General features: G+C 48.8%; 1 protein-coding gene across 2 annotated transcripts in view; it reads left to right on the top strand.

Annotated features, from left to right (window-relative positions):
• Positions 1 to 19769, top strand: part of ITGA10 (integrin subunit alpha 10) — a 71359-nt gene extending 51590 nt beyond the window's left edge. Inside the window, exons 8-30 of one of the 2 annotated variants that reach the window (XM_075330643.1) lie at positions 3986 to 4136; positions 4217 to 4382; positions 4551 to 4624; positions 4704 to 4848; positions 4966 to 5114; positions 5190 to 5333; positions 6370 to 6573; positions 6658 to 6788; positions 7355 to 7521; positions 7607 to 7749; positions 8064 to 8174; positions 8252 to 8337; positions 8429 to 8570; positions 8749 to 8841; positions 8906 to 8982; positions 9336 to 9425; positions 9584 to 9668; positions 12399 to 12515; positions 13908 to 13994; positions 14102 to 14209; positions 14497 to 14592; positions 18796 to 18909; positions 19211 to 19769. In XM_075330643.1, coding sequence (XP_075186758.1) covers positions 3986 to 4136; positions 4217 to 4382; positions 4551 to 4624; positions 4704 to 4848; positions 4966 to 5114; positions 5190 to 5333; positions 6370 to 6573; positions 6658 to 6788; positions 7355 to 7521; positions 7607 to 7749; positions 8064 to 8174; positions 8252 to 8337; positions 8429 to 8570; positions 8749 to 8841; positions 8906 to 8982; positions 9336 to 9425; positions 9584 to 9668; positions 12399 to 12515; positions 13908 to 13994; positions 14102 to 14209; positions 14497 to 14592; positions 18796 to 18909; positions 19211 to 19282 — 2752 coding nt within the window. In that variant the 3' untranslated portion in view covers positions 19283 to 19769. The remainder of the gene's footprint in view (positions 1 to 3985; positions 4137 to 4216; positions 4383 to 4550; positions 4625 to 4703; positions 4849 to 4965; positions 5115 to 5189; positions 5334 to 6369; positions 6574 to 6657; positions 6789 to 7354; positions 7522 to 7606; positions 7750 to 8063; positions 8175 to 8251; positions 8338 to 8428; positions 8571 to 8748; positions 8842 to 8905; positions 8983 to 9335; positions 9426 to 9583; positions 9669 to 12398; positions 12516 to 13907; positions 13995 to 14101; positions 14210 to 14496; positions 14593 to 18795; positions 18910 to 19210) is intronic. The other variant, XM_075330644.1, reaches the window with a different exon arrangement.
• The last annotated feature ends 46 nt before the right edge of the window (positions 19770 to 19815 follow it).

The raw sequence follows: 19815 nt of genomic DNA, 5'->3' as shown, positions 1-19815 counted from the left end.
GCTGGGTTTCCTCCTTCTTAATGTTTTGCCAGGCCTTTACAGCCGCAGCCTTCAGGTCTTGCTTGTTTGTGGGTCTTTCCGTCTTAAGTCTGGATTTGAGCAAGTGAAATGCATGCTCAATTGGGTTAAGATCTGGTGATTGACTTGGCCATTGCAGAATGTTCCACTTTTTTGCACTCATGAACTCCTGGGTAGCTTTGGCTGTATGCTTGGGGTCATTGTCCATCTGTACTATGAAGCGCCGTCCGATCAACTTTGCGGCATTTGGCTGAATCTGGGCTAAAAGTATATCCCGGTACACTTCAGAATTCATCCGGCTACTCTTGTCTGCTGTTATGTCATCAATAAACACAAGTGACCCAGTGCCATTGAAAGCCATGCATGCCCATGCCATCACGTTGCCTCCACCATGTTTTACAGAGGATGTGGTGTGCCTTGGATCATGTGCCGTTCCCTTTCTTCTCCAAACTTTTTTCTTCCCATCATTCTGGTACAGGTTGATCTTTGTCTCATCTGTCCATAGAATACTTTTCTAGAACTGAGCTGGCTTCATGAGGTGTTTTTCAGCAAATTTAACTCTGGCCTGTCTATTTTTGGAATTGATGAATGGTTTGCATCTAGATGTGAACCCTTTGTATTTACTTTCATGGAGTCTTCTCTTTACTGTTGACTTAGAGACAGATACACCTACTTCACTGAGAGTGTTCTGGACTTCAGTTGATGTTGTGAACGGGTTCTTCTTCACCAAAGAAAGTATGCGGCGATCATCCACCACTGTTGTCATCCGTGGACGCCCAGGCCTTTTTGAGTTCCCAAGCTCACCAGTCAATTCCTTTTTTCTCAGAATGTACCCGACTGTTGATTTTGCTACTCCAAGCATGTCTGCTATCTCTCTGATGGATTTTTTCTTTTTTTTCAGCCTCAGGATGTTCTGCTTCACCTCAATTGAGAGTTCCTTAGACCGCATGTTGTCTGGTCACAGCAACAGCTTCCAAATGCAAAACCACACACCTGTAATCAACCCCAGACCTTTTAACTACTTCATTGATTACAGGTTAACGAGGGAGACGCCTTCAGAGTTAATTGCAGCCCTTAGAGTCCCTTGTCCAATTACTTTTGGTCCCTTGAAAAAGAGGAGGCTATGCATTACAGAGCTATGATTCCTAAACCCTTTCTCCGATTTGGATGTGAAAACTCTCATATTGCAGCTGGGAGTGTGCACTTTCAGCCCATATTATATATATAATTGTATTTCTGAACATGTTTTTGTAAACAGCTAAAATAACAAAACTTGTGTCACTGTCCAAATATTTCTGGACCTAACTGTAGGCAGTAAGAGGGACAGGCAAAAAAGGAACAGGCAATAAGAGGGATAGGCAGTAAAGGGAAAGACAATAATAGACATAGGCAACAAAGGGACAGACAATAAGAGGGACAGGCAATAAGAGGAACAGGCAATAAAAGGAACAGGCAATAATATGAGTAGCAATAAGGGGAAAGGCAATAAGAGGGACAGGCAGTAAAAGGACAAGCAATAAGAGGGACAGCCAATAAAGGGACAGGCGATAAAAGGGGCAGGCAATAAAGGAGACAGGAAATAAAACGGACAGGCAAGAAAAGGGACAGGTAATAAAGGAGACAGGCCATAAAAAGGACTGGCAATAAAGGGACAGGCGATAAAAGGGACAGGCAATCAGTGGGACAGGCAATAAAAGGGATAGCATATTAAGAGACAGGCAATAAAGGGGACAGGCCATAAAAAGGACAGACAATAAAGGGGACCGCCCACGACAGGGACAGGCAATAAAGGAACAAGCAATAAAGGGACAAACAATAAAGGGACAGGCAGTGAAGGGACAACCAATAATGGTGACAGGCAATAGGAGCGACAGATAATAAAAAGGACAGACAATAAAGGAACAGGCAATAAGAGGGACAGGCAATAAGAAGGCAGGCAATACAGGGACAGGCAATAAGAAGGCAGGCAATAAAGGGACAGGCAATTAAATTGATATTCCCAACCTGCTACATTTCCCAGAAATAGCTGCTATAACCTAGATATTTTCTATTTATAATTGTATATTTGCAGCTGGTATAGCCTAGGCATCTCCTGTATTTAATTATATATGTAGAACTGGTATAGCCTTGGCATCTACTGTATATAATTATATACAGTGCCTACAAGTAGTACTCAACCCCCTGCAGATTTAGCAGGTTTGATAAGATGCAAATAAGTTAGAGCCTGCAAACTTCAAACAAGAGCAGGATTTATTAACAGATGCATAAATCTTACAAACCAACAAGTTATGTTGCTCAGTTGAATTTTAATAAATTTTCAACATAAAAGTGTGGGTCAATTATTATTCAACCCCTAGGTTTAATATTTTGTGGAATAACCCTTGTTTGCAATAACAGCTAATAATCGTCTTTTATAAGACCTGATCAGGCCGGCACAGGTCTCTGGAGTTATCTTGGCCCACTCCTCCATGCAGATCTTCTCCAAGTTATCTAGGTTCTTTGGGTGTCTCATGTGGACTTTAATCTTGAGCTCCTTCCACAAGTTTTCAATTGGGTTAAGGTCAGGAGACTGACTAGGCCACTGCAACACCTTGATTTTTTCCCTCTTGAACCAGGCCTTGGTTTTCTTGGCTGTGTGCTTTGGGTCGTCTTGTTGGAAGATGAAATGACGACCCATCTTAAGATCCTTGATGGAGGAGCGGAGGTTCTTGGCCAAAATCTCCAGGTAGGCCGTGCTATCCATCTTCCCATGGATGCGGACCAGATGGCGAGGCCCCTTGGCTGAGAAACAGCCCCACAGCATGATGCTGCCACCACCATGCTTGACTGTAGGGATGGTATTCTTGGGGTCGTATGCAGTGCCATCCAGTCTCCAAACGTCACGTGTGTGGTTGGCACCAAAGATCTCGATCTTGGTCTCATCAGACCAGAGAACCTTGAACCAGTCCGTCTCAGAGTCCTCCAAGTGATCATGAGCAAACTGTAGACAAGCCTTGACATGACGCTTTGAAAGTAAAGGTACCTTACGGGCTCGTCTGGAACGGAGACCATTGCGGTGGAGTATGTTACTAATGGTATTGACTGAAACCAATGTCCCCACTGCCATGAGATCTTCCCGGAGCTCCTTCCTTGTTGTCCTTGGGTTAGCCTTGACTCTTCGGACAAGCCTGGCCTCGGCACGGGTGGAAACTTTCAAAGGCTGTCCAGGCCGTGGAAGGCTAACAGTAGTTCCATAAGCCTTCCACTTCCGGATGATGCTCCCAACAGTGGAGACAGGTAGGCCCAACTCCTTGGAAAGGGTTTTGTACCCCTTGCCAGCCTTGTGACCCTCCACGATCTTGTCTCTGATGGCCTTGGAATGCTCCTTTGTCTTTCCCATGTTGACCAAGTATGAGTGCTGTTCACAAGTTTGGGGAGGGTCTTAATTAGTCAAAAAAGGCTGGAAAAAGAGATAATTAATCCAAACATGTGAAGCTCATTGTTCTTTGTGCCTGAAATACTTCTTAATACTTTAGGGGAACCAAACAGAATTCTCGTGGTTTGAGGGGTTGAATAATAAATGACCCTCTGAATAAACTTTTCACAATTTAAAAAAAAAATAAAAAAAGAAATAACATTCTTTTTTGCTGCAGTGCATGTCACACTTCCAGGCTGATCTACAGTCCAAATGTCACAATGCCAAGTTAATTCCGAATGTGTAAACCTGCTAAATCTGCAGGGGGTTGAATACTACTTGTAGGCACTGTATGTACGGCTGGTATAACCTGGGTATCTCCTGTATGTATTTATATATGTACAGCTGGTATAACCTGGGCATCTCCTGTATATAATTATATATGTACAGCTGGTATACCCTGGGAATCTCCTGTATGTAATTATATATGTAAAGCTGGTATAGTGTAGGCATCTCCTGTATATAATTATATATGTATCTTATATTATTTTACACCCTCTCGCCCCCTTTTAGCTCAGAAGCTTTCAGTCCAGAACGCGGGGGAAGGGAAGGTGCAAGCCGGCTTCTCATCGTAGTCACAGACGGGGAGTCACATGATGGGGAGGAGTTGCCGCTCGCCTTGGCGGAATGTGAGAAACGTGACATAACCCGTTATGCCATCGCGGTGCGTTCAGTGTGTAACAATCCTCCCTCACTATCAGGGTCATACCTTTTCCGCTGACCCTTTCTCCATTATTCCTTCAGGTACTAGGAAGCTACATGAGAAAACAGCAGGACCCCGAATCCTTCATCAACGAAATCAAATACATTGCCAGCGATCCAGACGACAAGTATTTCTTCAATGTGACGGACGAGGCTGCGCTCAACGACATTGTGGACGCGCTGGGAGACAGGATTTTCAGCTTGGAAGGTGGAGACTCCTCGACTACTGCGTAGTACCACTTCCATCCACCAGTGGGCGACACAGCGCCATTATCTTATCTGTGTTCTGGGGGTACCATTTTGAGGGCCCAATATACAGTGCAGGTCCTGCACCCTCCAACCGGATTAACCTTTTCTTCTTGTCCCTTTTCCACAGCCACTCACGAGCTGAATGAAAGTTCCTTCGAACTAGAGATGTCACAGATCGGATTCTCCATTCACATCTTGGAGGTGAGGACCGAAGGGGCATCACGACACTTCGGCTGGGGTGTGTGTGAATATTTTACATGTGGCCGCTTGGTCTCCGCAGGACGGCATCTTGTTTGGCACGGTCGGCGCTTACGACTGGGATGGAGCGGTACTGAAGGAGACCTCAACCGGAAGGATTATGCCCCCGCGATCAGCCTTCCAGAAGGAATTCCCCGTGAAAATGAAGAAACACGCTGCCTATTTGGGTAATGTGGCATTATACACGACCATGCGGTGTTGAAAATCATGGGGCTAAGCTGTAGTACCACATGACCTGTGCACAGAGACGGCGCTGTTTGAGAATTAGATTTTTTGATCCTCAGGTTACACTGTATCATCCATAACCTTGCGCAGTGGGAAGACTGTGTACATTGCCGGGGCCCCCCGATTCAAGCACAAGGGGAAGGTCATTCTGTTTGAGATGTCCAGGAAAGGCAACGTCACCATCTCTCAGGCATTAGTGGGGGAACAGGTGAGGAACGAGGCTTCTAGACTGGGGTTAGTTGTTACTCCACCATGATTCTCTCCACCATGTTTGTCCCTACAGATCGGCTCCTACTTTGGCAGTGAGGTGTGCCCACTGGACATCAATGGGGACGGGATCACAGATGTTTTACTGGTGGCTGCCCCTATGTTTCTTGGACACCATCATAAAGAGACCGGACGTGTTTATATCTACCGGGTGGGGCAGGTACAGTTAAAATAAGGAGGCCGAGCGGGTGGAGGCGGTAAGGCAAAATGAGTGGGCGCTCCAGGTGGAGGCAGTAAGGCCAAAATGAGTGGGAGTACCAGGTGGAGGTGGTAAGGCAAAATGAGTAGGGGCACCAGGTGGAGGTGGTAAGGATAATAAGGGGGAGCACCAGGTGTAGGTGGTAAGGCTAAATCAGGGGGAGCACCAGGTGGAGATGGTAAGACAAAACGAGGGGGCGCATCAGGTGGAGACACTAAGGCAAAAAGAAGGATAGGCCCCAGATGGAGGAAGTAAAGCCAAAATGAAGGGGAGCACCAGGTGGAGTCAGTAAGGCAAAAATGAGAGGGCACACCAGGTGGAGCAGGTAAGGCTAAAAGAAGGGAGCACCAGGTGGAGGAAGTAAGACCAAAATGAGGGGGCACATCAGGTGGAGGAGATAAGGCCAAAATATGGGGAGCATCAGTTGGAGCTGGTAAGGCCAAAATAAGGGGAAGCACCAGGTGAGGCAGGTACAGATAAATTAATAAGGAGCACCAGGTAGAGGCAATAATGCAAAAGTTAGGAGGGACACCAGTTGGGGAAGGTAAGGCTCTAAATGAGGGGGAGCATTAGGTGGAGAAGGTAACGCCAAAATAAGGGAGCACCAGGTGGAGGCTGGAAGACTAAAATGAGGGGAAACACAGGTGGAGGTGGAAAGGCCAAATGAGGGGGAGCACCAGGTGAAGCAGGTAAAGACAAATGAGAGGGATTGACAGCCAGATGTAGTAATGCAAAAATGAGGGGGTAAAGCCAAAATGAGGGAGTGTACTTAGTGGAGCAGGTGAGGCTAAAATAAGGGGGTGCACCACGGCAATAATTGATTGTCCCAGACATTGGTCATGGTTCTGCCTTCTTGACTCAATCATATCCCGTCCTGTAGGACCAGTGTATGAAGAGTCCCTCTAAGGACTATCTGCAGTTGTCGCCTCACCCCTCCAGAAACTCTGTGGCAGAGTTTCTGCCTCTCTTTCAGGTGTCGTCTATTTTTCCATAATAGGTCCTCCTAACCCAGAACGGCACAATGCACTCAGACCGCAGAGTCCAGGACTCTCGCTTTGGCTACTCCATGGCAATCGCTCCGGATCTCAACCACGATGGCTTCAATGATGTAGTAATTGGGGCACCACTTGAGGATAACCACCGGGGGGCTGTGTATATCTACCATGGGTACCGCAATACTGTCCTACCGGCTTATAAACAGGTATGGGGCAAGCTTAATATGGCAGATGAAAATAAGTGAATTCTCGTTTAATGAGAGATAATAGGAATCCTCTTATGTTGTCAGAGAATAGATTCTGCCTCTTTCCATCATGGACTCACATATTTTGGTCGCAGCGTGAGTGCTCAGATGGACCTAGATGGTGATGGGTTGGGGGATTTGACCATCGGCAGCCAAGGAGCAGTCATCATGTTGAGGTATGGATGGGTGGTGGGTAGGAGATGGGGTGACATTTTTGGGTAGTGGGTTGGAGATGAAGTGTTATGTTTGAGTAGTGGGTTGTAGATGGGGCTGTAATGTTTGGATGGTGGGTTGAAGATGGGGTGTGATGTTTGGCTGATGAGTCGGAGATGGGGTGGAATGTTTGGGTAATGAGTAAGAGATAGGGTGGGATCTTTAGGTGGTGGGCTGGAGATGAGGTGGGATATTTAAGTGGTGGGTTAGAGATGGGGTGCAATGATTGTGTGGTGGGTCGGAGATGGGGTGAGATCTTTAGGTGGTGGATGTGAGATGGGGTGGTATCTTTAGGTAGTGGGTCAGAGATAGAGTGGGATATTTAGGTGGTGGGTAGGAGGTGTGGTGTGATGTTTGGGTGGTTTGTTGGACATGGTGAGTGGTGTTAGGGTGGTGGGTCGTTGATGGGGTGGGGTGTCTGGGGAGTTGAATCGGAGATGGGGTGCTATGTTTGCGTGTCAGGATGGAGATGAGTTGAGATTTTTGGGTCGTGGGTCAGACATAACTATGGTCAGCTTGCCTCCCCCAGATCTCGGAGCATTGTTCGAGTGAACGCTACATTGCAGGTATCCCCTACTACAATCAACCTTCTTCAGAAGAATTGCCTAAGACAAGGCAAGGAGTCCGTCTGCCTGAACATCACTGTCTGCTTTTCCGTCAACTCCAAATCCCCTGGCAAATGGGATAGCCGATTTGGTCAGTAACTAACGGTCATCGACAAAATCAAACTCTCGTTGACTCACCCATAACAATTACCAGGAATCTTTCATCATTTTCGCAGGACTCCATTATAATCTGTCTCTGGATGATCGGAAGGTCACCCCTCGTGCCGTATTTGATGACAATTTCCAAAAACTACTAAGCAAACGAGTTCGAGTATCCACGGGGAAAGTGACCTGCATGAACATTGGATTCCATGTCATTGTGAGTGTTAGCTAAGCCGAGGAGGAGGACCTCGCTGTAAGCCATATTGACTCTTCTGAGGAATTAACTTGACTCTCGGAGAATATCAAGATCCAGCTGAGATTCAATGGTCTTCGAACAGCCTATGGGTCAAGCCCATCATATTGTTGCCCCCAGTGTCTGTATGTGTAGGGTACTATAGGCGTTAGGTGACCATGATGCCTCTTCTGACCCAAGTGGGCGATGCGTGAGAAACTTCTAAAGTCCCTGGAGCTCCAGAATACCTGACAGACCATCGATGACACGTGCACCCATAAAACTACTCTTACTTTCAGGACACTGTTGACTATCTGAGACCCATTGGTGTCCATCTCCGCTTTAACCTGAGTGACACGGAGTCCAGCCCTGTTCTTGATGAGCGATGTCCAACTTCTGTGAAAAGACTGGTGAGAGTCATTATCTAGAACCTCCCCCAAGGGAAATCTAGAACATTCTCCAAGTTTTCCTTTCCCTTTGTTTTCAGGTTCCTTTCTTCAAGGACTGTGGTGACGACAATGAGTGCATCACAGACTTGTCCCTCCGGGCTCATATGGACATCAATGGCACCCGGTGAGCCGCTGCCCAGTAACGCCAAGCTCCTGCTTCTGATCACCATTTTCTATGACTGGAACTTTCTATTATTTCTCTTCTTTGACTTCAGAGATGAACCCACAATAGTCCATAGGGATCGGAAGAAGGTGTCGGTGGAGATTGAGGTAGAGAACCGCAGGGAGAACTCCTACAATACCAGCCTGAAGGTCTGGTTCTCCAGGAACCTCCTCTTCTCGAGTGTCTACAGCAAAGTAAGCGGCTACCTCGCAGTATCACATAGAATAGGATTAGATACACAGCTCATTATCACACAGGATAGTATTAGATACAAGACTCATTATCACATAGGCCTGGGTTAGATCTGCAGCTTGGGATGTAATACAATGATGTAATATTGTGGTGATGACATCATTTCTCTTCTCGTTTTAGGGCGATGCTCAAGGGAAGGTGGAGTGTACCTCGCTGTCTCCCAACACCCGCTCCTGCAGCGTCAGTTATCCTGTCCTCAGATCTATGGCCACGGTAAGATTTGGGGGTTGCTATGGGGGCGGCAGCGGTCTGAGTTGTAACCCATCTTCCTCTGTAGGTGTCGTTCGTCCTTGAGTTGGAGTACAGCTGTACCAGTCTCCTGAATAGGGTGCAGATTAGACTCTCTGCCAGCAGGTAAGGGGGCACTGTTCAAGGGCTGGGCCAGGGTGAGCTCTACCAGCAGGTATGGGGGAGCTATGTGGGAAGCTGATCTATGGTGGGGTCCACCTGCAGGTAAGGGGGCGCTCTATGGGGTCCAGGCAGGGGTGGAGTCTACCAGCAGGAATGGGGGCGCACTGTGGGGGCGGGGCCGGGCCGGGGTGGGTATTACCAGCAGGTATGGGGACGCACTACGGAGGGCCGGGGTGGGTTCAGCCAGCAGGTATGGGGACACTCTGCGGGGGTTCGAGGTGGTCTCTGCCAGCCAGTATGGGGCGCTCTGAGGGAGCCAGGGTCGGCTGCAGACTTACCCTTTTCTTCTCTGCCAGTGATAACACTGAACTAGACGAGACTCTTCACGACAACCTGGTGCAGCTCAGCGCTCACATCCGATACCTCCCTGAATTGTTCATCCACAGGTGAGGAGAGCCTCAGGGCATGCTGGGAATTGTAGTTACACAAAGCTCAAAACCCCACAAAGTAACCTGAAGAAAATGTACTATAGAGCAGCATTCACAATTCTGCCATCTTCCGGGTGCAGCTCTACAGCTTACACTGACATTGCTTTTCTTTGCAGCGAATCCAGTCTGAACCGCTATGAGGTCCAACCCGTCCTGTTACCCACCCAGGAGCCCGGCCCGGAGTTTATAACCAAATTCAAGGTAATGGGGGATGGGCGCAGGTGGTGATTACATCAGAGCAAAACAGTGCCATACAGCCCCGAAAATAGCCCAGCCCCTCTACTAGACTGATAGGACCCTGCAGGGGGCTGCATATTGTGGTGAAAGCCCCTCCATCATATTAAATCCTTAATAATATATACCGAAATCTAATGAGCAGTGATGTGGTACATGCTGCCACTCAGTGGTCATTGAGCAAACTGCACCCCACGCTTAAAAACATTGTTCTTCCTACAGACTTCAGACCAGACCTCACCGCTAAACTAATATAGACCCCAGACCAGACCCCTAAACTAATACACACCCCAGACCAGACCCCTAAACTAATACACACCCCAGACCCCTAAACTAATACAGACCCCAGACCAAACCCCTAAACTAATACACACCCCAGACCAGACCCCTAAACTAATACACACCCCAGACCAAACCCCTAAACTAATACACACCCCAGACCCCTAAACTAATACAGACCCCAGACCAAACCCCTAAACTAATACACACCCCAGACCAGACCCCTAAACTAATACACACCCCAGACCCCTAAACTAATACAGACCCCAGAACCAAACCCCTAAACCAATACACACCCCAGACCAGACCCCTAAACTAATACAGACCCCAGACCAAACCCCTAAACTAATACATACCCCAGACCAGACCTCTAAACTAATACATACCCCAGACCAGACCTCTAAACTAATACAGACCCCAGACCAAACCCCTAAACTAATACACACCTCAGACCAGACCCCTATACTAATACAGACGCCAGACCCCTAAACTAATGCAGACCCCAGAACCCTAAACCAATACAGACCCCAGACCAAACCCCAAAACTAATACACACCCCAGACCAGACCCCTAAACTAATACAGACCCCAGACCCCTAAACCAATACAGACCCCAGACCAGACCCCTAAACCAATACAGATCCCAGACCAAACCCCTAAACTAATACAGAGCCCAGACCAGACCCCTAAACCAATACAGACCCCAGACCAGACCCCTAAACCAATACAGATCCCAGACCAAACCCCTAAACTAATACAGACCCCAGATCAGACCCCTAAACTAATACAGACCCCAGACCAGACCCCTAAACTAATACACACCCCAGACCAGACCCCTAAACTAATACAGACCCCAGACCAAACCCCTAAACTAATACAGACCCCAGACCAAACCCCTAAACTAATACAGAGCCCAGACCAGACCCCTAAACTAATACAGACCCCAGACCAAACCCCTAAACTAATACAGAGCCCAGACCAGACCCCTAAACTAATACAGACCCCAGACCAAACCCCTAAACTAATACAGAGCCCAGACCAGACCCCTAAACTAATACAGACCCCAGACCAAACCCCTAAACTAATACAGAGCCCAGACCAGACCCCTAAACCAATACAGATCCCAGACCAAACCCCCAAACTAATACAGACCCCAGACCAGACCCCTAAACTAATACAGACCCCAGACCAGACCCCTAAACTAATACAGACCCCAGAACAGACCCCTAAACTAATACAGACCCCAGAACAGACCCCTAAACTAATACAGACCCCAGAACAGACCCCTAAACTAATACAGACCCCAGACCAAACCCCTAAACTAATACAGAGCCCAGACCAAACCCCTAAAGTAATACAAACCCTAAACCAGATCCCTAAAGTAATACAAACCCTAAACCAGACCCCTAAACTAATACAGACCCCAGACAAAACCCCTAAACCAATACAGACCCCAGACCAGACCCCTAAACTAATACAGACCCCAAACCAGACCCCTAAACTAATACAGAGCCCAGACCAGACGCCTAAACCAATACAGACCCCAGACCCCTAAACCAATACAGACCCCAGACCCCTAAACTAATACAGACCCCAGACCAAACCCCTAAACTAATACAGACCCCAGACCAGACCCCTAAACTAATACAGACCCCAGACCCCTAATTTAAGAGCCCAGACCAGACCCCTAAACCAATACAGACCCCAGACCCCTAAACCAATACAGACCCCAGACCCCTAAACTAATACAGACCCCAGACCAGACCCCTAAACTAATACAGTCCCCAGACCAGACCCCTAAAGTAATAGAAACCCTAAACCAGATCCCTAAACTAATACAGACCCCAGACCAAACCCCTAAACTAATACAGACCCCAGACCAGACCCCTAAACTAATACAGACCCCAGACCCCTAAACCAATACAGACCCCAGACCAAACCCCTAAACTAATACAGACCCCAAACCAGACCCCTAAACCAATACAGACCCCAGACCAAACCCCTAAACTAATACACACCCCAGACCAGACCCTTAAACTAATACAGACCCCAGACCAGACCCCTAAACCAATACAGACCCCAGACCCCTAAACCAATACAGACCCCAGACCAAACCCCTAAACTAATAGAGCCCAGACCCCTAAACCAATACAGACCCCAGACCAGACCCCTAAACTAATATAGATCCCAGACCCCTAAACTAATACAGTCCCCAGACCAGACCCCTAAACTAATACAGACCCCAAATCAGATCCCTAAACTAATACAGACCCCAGACCACATGAAGAGAGGATCATGTGAGCGGAGACCCCGCCAGTATCATTGTGTTTTAACCTGTAATAAGACTGTGTACAGGGCTCCCATTTAATAATACGGTGTGCGCCCCTTTAATCCCGTTCGTCCCTTTCTCTATCTCCAGGTGCAGTATGCTGACTGTTATCCCTTACACAATGTGTTGCTTCACATCCACTCGCCAGCCCTGGGCTACGGGGGCCTGTACTTCATGTCGGTGTCCAGGATCATATCCGCTGATGATGTAAGATGGGAGTCACAGCCAGGACACTATGGGGAGGGGGTGATGATGTCACAGCCAGGACACTATGGGGAGGGGGTGATGATGTCACAGCCAGGACACTATGGGGAGGGGGTGATGATGTCACAGCCAGGACACTATGGGGAGGGGGTGATGATGTCACAGCCGGGACACTATGGGGAGGGGGTGATGATGTCACAGCCGGGACACTATGGGGAGGGGGTGTTGATGTCACAGAGTTTGGACACTATGGGGAGGGAATGATGATGTCACAGCCGGGACACTATGGGGAGGGGGAGATGATGTCACAGAGTTTGGACACTATGGGGAGGGGGAGATGATGTCACAGAGTTTGGACACTATGGGGAGGGGGAGATGATGTCACAGAGTTTGGACACTATGGGGAGGGGGAGATGATGTCACAGCCGGGACACTATGTGGAGGGGGTGATGTCACAGCCGGGACACTATGGGGAGGGGGTGATGATGTCACAGCCAGGACACTATGGGGAGAGGGTGATGATGTCACAGCCGGGACACTATGGGGAGGGGGTGATGATGTCACAGCCGGGACACTATGGGGAGGGGGTGATGATGTCACAGCCGGGACACTATGGGGAGGGGGTGATGATGTCACAGCCGGGACACTATGGGGAGGGGGTGTTGATGTCACAGAGTTTGGACACAATGGGGAGGGAATGATGATGTCACAGCCGGGACACTATGGGGAGGGGGAGATGATGTCACAGAGTTTGGACACTATGGGGAGGGGGAGATGATGTCACAGAGTTTGGACACTATGGGGAGGGGGAGATGATGTCACAGAGTTTGGACACTATGGGGAGGGGGAGATGATGTCACAGAGTTTGGACACTATGGGGAGGGGGTGATGATGTCACAGCCGGGACACTATGGGGAGGGGGTGATGATGTCACAGAGTTTGGACACTATGGGGAGGGGGAGATGATGTCACAGAGTTTGGACACTATGGGGAGGGGGAGATGATGTCACAGCCGGGACACTATGGGGAGGGGGTGATGATGTCACAGCCGGGACACTATGGGGAGGGGGAGATGATGTCACAGAGTTTGGACACTATGGGGAGGGGGAGATGATGTCACAGCCGGGACACTATGGGGAGGGGGAGATGATGTCACAGAGTTTGGACACTATGGGGAGGGGGAGATGATGTCACAGCCGGGACACTATGGGGAGGGGGTGATGATGTCACAGCCAGGACACTATGGGGAGGGGGAGATGATGTCACAGCCGGGACACTATGGGGAGGGGGTGATGATGTCACAGCCGGGACACTATGGGGAGGGGGTGATGATGTCACAGCCGGGACACTATGGGGAGGGGGCTACGCTGATCGGTCTCCGCTCTGTGCCCACAGGTCATCTGCATGGTGTCCAATATGACCCGATCCAGAACCGCCATGGTGCCATTCCATCCCGAAGATCTGGCCCATACCAGTATACTGGTGAGACAGACTTACACAAAGCAGCACAGAGTGTTTCAGGAGGAGTGTGCTGGGGGGGGTCTGCAATCATGAATAATGTCCTCTTGCCTCTGCACCCCAATAATCAGAATTGCAGCAACAGCTGGTGCCAGACCATCACCTGCCGCATCCCAGCGCTGGAGAAGAACTCTGACCTCTCCGTCCTCCGGGTCATCCACAACCACTTCTTTACCAACGTAAGAGCACCATAGTCTGCAGCAGATATCACTGTATAGCAGGCGCGACACTCTGCAGGGAGGTCAGTGGTGGAATATGTGCAGGGTCGCAGTCTCTGTCAGTAACAAGCCGCCCATTGTCCTGCCGGATGTAATGATCTCACGTCTCCGGGGACAGAACCGGATCTGACTGTCCATCAATCGCGGCTTTATAAGGGATCGAGGAGTAATGGCGTCCGCTCCTCATCACTAATGTAACCACATGACTGGCTGGGGCTTGTAGTCCACACCAATGACTTGTTTTACAGGCAAAGTTTCGGTCGGTGAAAGTGATCAGCGAATTCTTCCTGGACATAAAAGAAGATGGAGCCCTATTTACAGATGGTGCAAAACATAGGACGGAGGTAACTGAGGGTGGGGGAGGGATGGGGCTGAACCTCCAGGGAGCTCCCCCTAGTGGTGGCTGCAGACAGGATCTTATCATGTATCTCTGTATACAGGGAGCTCCCCCTAGTGGTGGCTGCAGACAGGATCTTATCATGTATCTCTGTATACAGGGAGCTCCCCCTAGTGGTGGCTGCAGACAGGATCTTATCATGTATCTCTGTATACAGGGAGCTCCCCCTAGTGGTGGCTGCAGACAGGATCTTATCATGTATCTCTGTATACAGGGAGCTCCCCCTAGTGGTGGCTGCAGACAGGATCTTATCATGTATCTCTGTATACAGGGAGCTCCCCCTAGTGGTGACTGCAGGCAGGATCTTATCATGTATCTCTGTATACAGGGAGCTCCCTCTAGTGGTGGCTGCAGACAGGATCTTATCATGTATCTCTGTATACAGGGAGCTCCCCCTAGTGGTGACTGCAGGCAGGATCTTATCATGTATCTCTGTATACAGGGAGCTCCCCCTAGTGGTGGCTGCAGACAGGATCTTATCATGTATCTCTGTATACAGGGAGCTCCCCCTAGTGGTGACTGCAGGCAGGATCTTATCATGTATCTCTGTATACAGGGAGCTCCCCCTAGTGGTGGCTGCAGACAGGATCTTATCATGTATCTCTATATACAGGGAGCTCCCCCTAGTGGTGGCTGCAGACAGGATCTTATCATGTATCTCTGTATACAGGGAGCTCCCCCTAGTGGTGACTGCAGGCAGGATCTTATCATGTATCTCTGTATACAGGGAGCTCCCCCTAGTGGTGGCTGCAGGCAGGATCTTATCATGTATCTCTGTATACAGGGAGCTCCCCCTAGTGGTGACTGCAGGCAGGATCTTATCATGTATCTCTGTATACAGGGAGCTCCCCCTAGTGGTGGCTGCAGGCAGGATCTTATCATGTATCTCTGTATACAGGGAGCTCCCCCTAGTGGTGACTGCAGGCAGGATCTTATCATGTATCTCTGTATACAGGGAGCTCCCCCTAGTGGTGGCTGCAGGCAGGATCTTGTGTATCTCTGTATACAGGGAGCTCCCCCTAGTGGTGACTGCAGGCAGGATCTTATCATGTATCTCTGTATACAGGGAGCTTCCCCTAGTGGTGGCTGCAGGCAGGATCTTATCATGTATATCTGTATGAAGGGAGCTCCCCCTAGTGGTGACTGCAGACAGGATCTTATCATGTATCTCTGTATACAGGGAGCTCCCCCTAGTGGTGGCTGCAGACAGGATCTTATCATGTATATCTGTATGAAGGGAGCTCCCCCTAGTGGTGACTGAAGACAGGATCTTATCATGTATCTCTGTATACAGGGAGCTCCCCCTAGTGGTGGCTGCAGACAGGATCTTATGTATCTCTGTATACAGGGAGCTCCCCCTAGTGGTGACTGCAGACAGGATCTTATCATGTATATCTGTATACAGGGAGCTCCCCCTAGTGGTGGCTGCAGACAGGATCTTATCATGTATATCTGTATACAGGGAGCTCCCCCTAGTGGTGGCTGCAGACAGGATCTTATCATGTATCTCTGTATACAGGGAGCTCCCCCTAGTGGTGGCTGCAGACAGGATCTTATGTATCTCTGTATACAGAGAGCTCCCCATAGTGGTGGCTGCAGGCAGAATATTATCATGTATATCTGTATACAGGGAGCTCCCCCTAGTGGTGGCTGCAGACAGGATCTTATCATGTATCTCTGTATACAGGGAGCTCCCCCTAGTGGTGGCTGCAGACAGGATCTTATGTATCTCTGTATACAGAGAGCTCCCCATAGTGGTGGCTGCAGACAGGATCTTATGTATCTCTGTATACAGAGAGCTCCCCCTAGTGGTGGCTGCAGACAGGATCTTATGTATCTCTGTATACAGAGAGCTCCCCATAGTGGTGGCTGCAGGCAGAATATTATCATGTATCTCTGTATACAGGGAGCTCCCCCTAGTGGTGGCTGCAGACAATCTTATCATGTATCTCTGTATACAGGGAGCTCCCCCTAGTGGTGGCTGCAGACATAATCTTATCATGTATCTCTGTATACAAGGAGCTCCCCCTAGTGGTGACTGCAGACAGGATATTATCATGTATCTCTGTATACAGGGAGCTCTCCCTAATGAAGGCTGCAGACAGGATATTATCATGCATCTCTGTATACAGGGAGCTCCCCCTAGTGGTGGCTGCAGACAGATTATCATCATGTATCTCTGTATACAGGGAGCTCCCCCTAGTGGTGGCTGCAGACAGAATATTATCATGTATCTCTGTATACAGGGAGCTCCCCCTAGTTGTGACTGAAGACAGAATATTATCATGTATCTCTGTATACAGGGAGCTCCCTCTAGTGGTGGCTGCAGGCAGAATATTATCATGTATCTCTGTATACAGGGAGCTCCCTCTAGTGGTGGCTGCAGACAGAATATTATCGTGTATCTCTGTATACAGGGAGCTCCCCCTAGTGGTGGCTGCAGACAGAATATTATCATGTATCTCTGTATACAGGGAGCTCCCCCTAGTGGTGGCTGCAGACAGAATATTATCATGTATCTCTGTATACAGGGAGCTCCCTCTAGTGGTGGCTGCAGGCAGAATCTTATGATGTATCTCTGTATACAGGGAGCTCCCCCTAGTGGTGGTTGCAGACAGAATATTATCATGTGTCTCTATATACAGGGAGCTCCCCCTAGTGGTGGTTGCAGACAGAATATTATCATGTATCTCTGTATACAGGGAGCTCCCTCTAGTGGTGGCTGCAGGCAGAATCTTATGATGTATCTCTGTATACAGGGAGCTCCCCCTAGTGGTGGCTGCAGACAGAATATTATCGTGTATCTCTGTATACAGGGAGCTCCCTGTAGTGGTGGCTGCAGACAGAATATTATCGTGTATCTCTGTATACAGGGAGCTCCCTCTAGTGGTGGCTGCAGACAGAATATTATCGTGTATCTCTGTATACAGGGAGCTCCCTCTAGTGGTGGCTGCAGACAGGATCTTATGATGTATCTCTGTATACAGGGAGCTCCCCCTAGTGGTGACTGCAGACAGGATCTTATCATGTATCTCTGTATACAGGGAGCTCCCCCTAGAGGTGGCTGCAGACAGGATCTTATGATGTATCTCTGTATACAGGGAGCTCCCTCTAGTGGTGGCTGCAGACAGGATCTTATGATGTATCTCTGTATACAGGGAGCTCCCTCTAGTGGTGGCTGCAGACAGGATCTTATGATGTATCTCTGTATACAGGGAGCTCCCCCTAGTGGTGGCTGCAGACAGAATATTATCGTGTATCTCTGTATACAGGGAGCTCCCTGTAGTGGTGGCTGCAGACAGAATATTATCGTGTATCTCTGTATACAGGGAGCTCCCTCTAGTGGTGGCTGCAGACAGAATATTATCGTGTATCTCTGTATACAGGGAGCTCCCTCTAGTGGTGGCTGCAGACAGGATCTTATGATGTATCTCTGTATACAGGGAGCTCCCCCTAGTGGTGACTGCAGACAGGATCTTATCATGTATCTCTGTATACAGGGAGCTCCCCCTAGTGGTGGCTGCAGACAGGATCTTATGATGTATCTCTGTATACAGGGAGCTCCCTCTAGTGGTGGCTGCAGACAGGATCTTATGATGTATCTCTGTATACAGGGAGCTCCCTCTAGTGGTGGCTGCAGACAGGATCTTATCATGTATCTCTGTATACAGGGAGCTCCCTCTAGTGGTGGCTGCAGACAGGATCTTATGATGTATCTCTGTATACAGGGAGCTCCCTCTAGTGGTGGCTGCAGACAGGATCTTATGATGTATCTCTGTATACAGGGAGCTCCCCCTAGTGGTGGCTGCAGACAGGATCTTATGATGTATCTCTGTATACAGGGAGCTCCCTCTAGTGGTGGCTGCAGACAGGATCTTATGATGTATCTCTGTATACAGGGAGCTCCCTCTAGTGGTGGCTGCAGACAGGATCTTATGATGTATCTCTGTATACAGGGAGCTCCCCCTAGTGGTGGCTGCAGACAGGATCTTATGATGTATCTCTGTATACAGGGAGCTCCCTCTAGTGGTGGCTGCAGACAGGATCTTATGATGTATCTCTGTATACAGGGAGCTCCCTCTAGTGGTGGCTGCAGACAGTACCTTATGTACCTCTACAGATAAGGACATTTCTGGTGACTTCTTTTTAGAGCATCTTAGAACTGCTGCAGCCGGTCCTCCTCCCGCTGTCCCTATGGATCCTCATTGGAAGTGTTATCGGGGGTCTCCTCCTCCTGGCGCTGATCATCTTTATCCTATGGAAGGTAAAACAAAAATCCTCCAAAGTACATAATGGAGGTTCAGATGACAGAATTAGAAGCGCCACATAGTGGTGAGTGATAGGCTGCACAATGGCGCCATCAAGTGGCTGCTAGATGACAGGTTATACTGTAATTCGCAGTAGTAGCTGGTGAATGGTTGCTCTGGTGCCACCATAGTACAATTATCATTTACCACTAGATGACACTGCAGTAGTGGTGGTTGGTGGCGCTGATTGTGCTGCCACCCAGTGGCCGGCTGGAGTACTGCCCTAATTACACTTTTTATTTCTTTTTCTTCCTGTAGTTGGGATTTTTCTCCAGGAAGATGCAGGGTGAGGAGAAGGAAGAAGAAGCTACTGCTAAGGAAGAGCAATGATCTGTAGAAAAGGCTTACCCGCCATTTTTTTGGGCAGGACTGTGATGATAACAGCTCCCCAGGACAGTGTATGAACACTGACGAGACTCGATGTGGAGCCTTCTGCAGAACAGTGACCGATTCTCAAGATTGTAAAGGGCAACTCCGGGGAGAGGGGGGGACAGAGGCGAAGTTTTCTAAAAAAAAAACAAAAAAAAAAAAAACTGGAAGATCTAACTATGGAGAGGACAAATCTTGCTTGGTTGAGGGTAGTAGGGTGATCGCAGATTTCTTTGATAACTGGAAACCATCAACAAGCAGGTTAATTGCCATTTCTGCACATTGTACTATAAATCCAGAACCACCAGGACCTGAACGTAGATGATACTAAAAGGTGGAAAATGCTAGAAGTGAAGTCAGCTCTGTCAACAGCAGGTAGGCAACTTGCTGATGGTTTCCACCCAAGCCAGAACTGGAAAATAAAGAGGTAATAAAGAGGTACATATCCTGCCTGGTCTGTGGTGCATGGATAGTGGACACGCCGATCCCCCCCA

The sequence above is a fragment of the Anomaloglossus baeobatrachus genome, chromosome 12 (genome assembly GCF_048569485.1).
Source record: "Anomaloglossus baeobatrachus isolate aAnoBae1 chromosome 12, aAnoBae1.hap1, whole genome shotgun sequence".
NCBI lineage: Eukaryota > Metazoa > Chordata > Amphibia > Anura > Aromobatidae > Anomaloglossus > Anomaloglossus baeobatrachus.
This window is presented reverse-complemented; position numbering and strand designations above follow the sequence as displayed.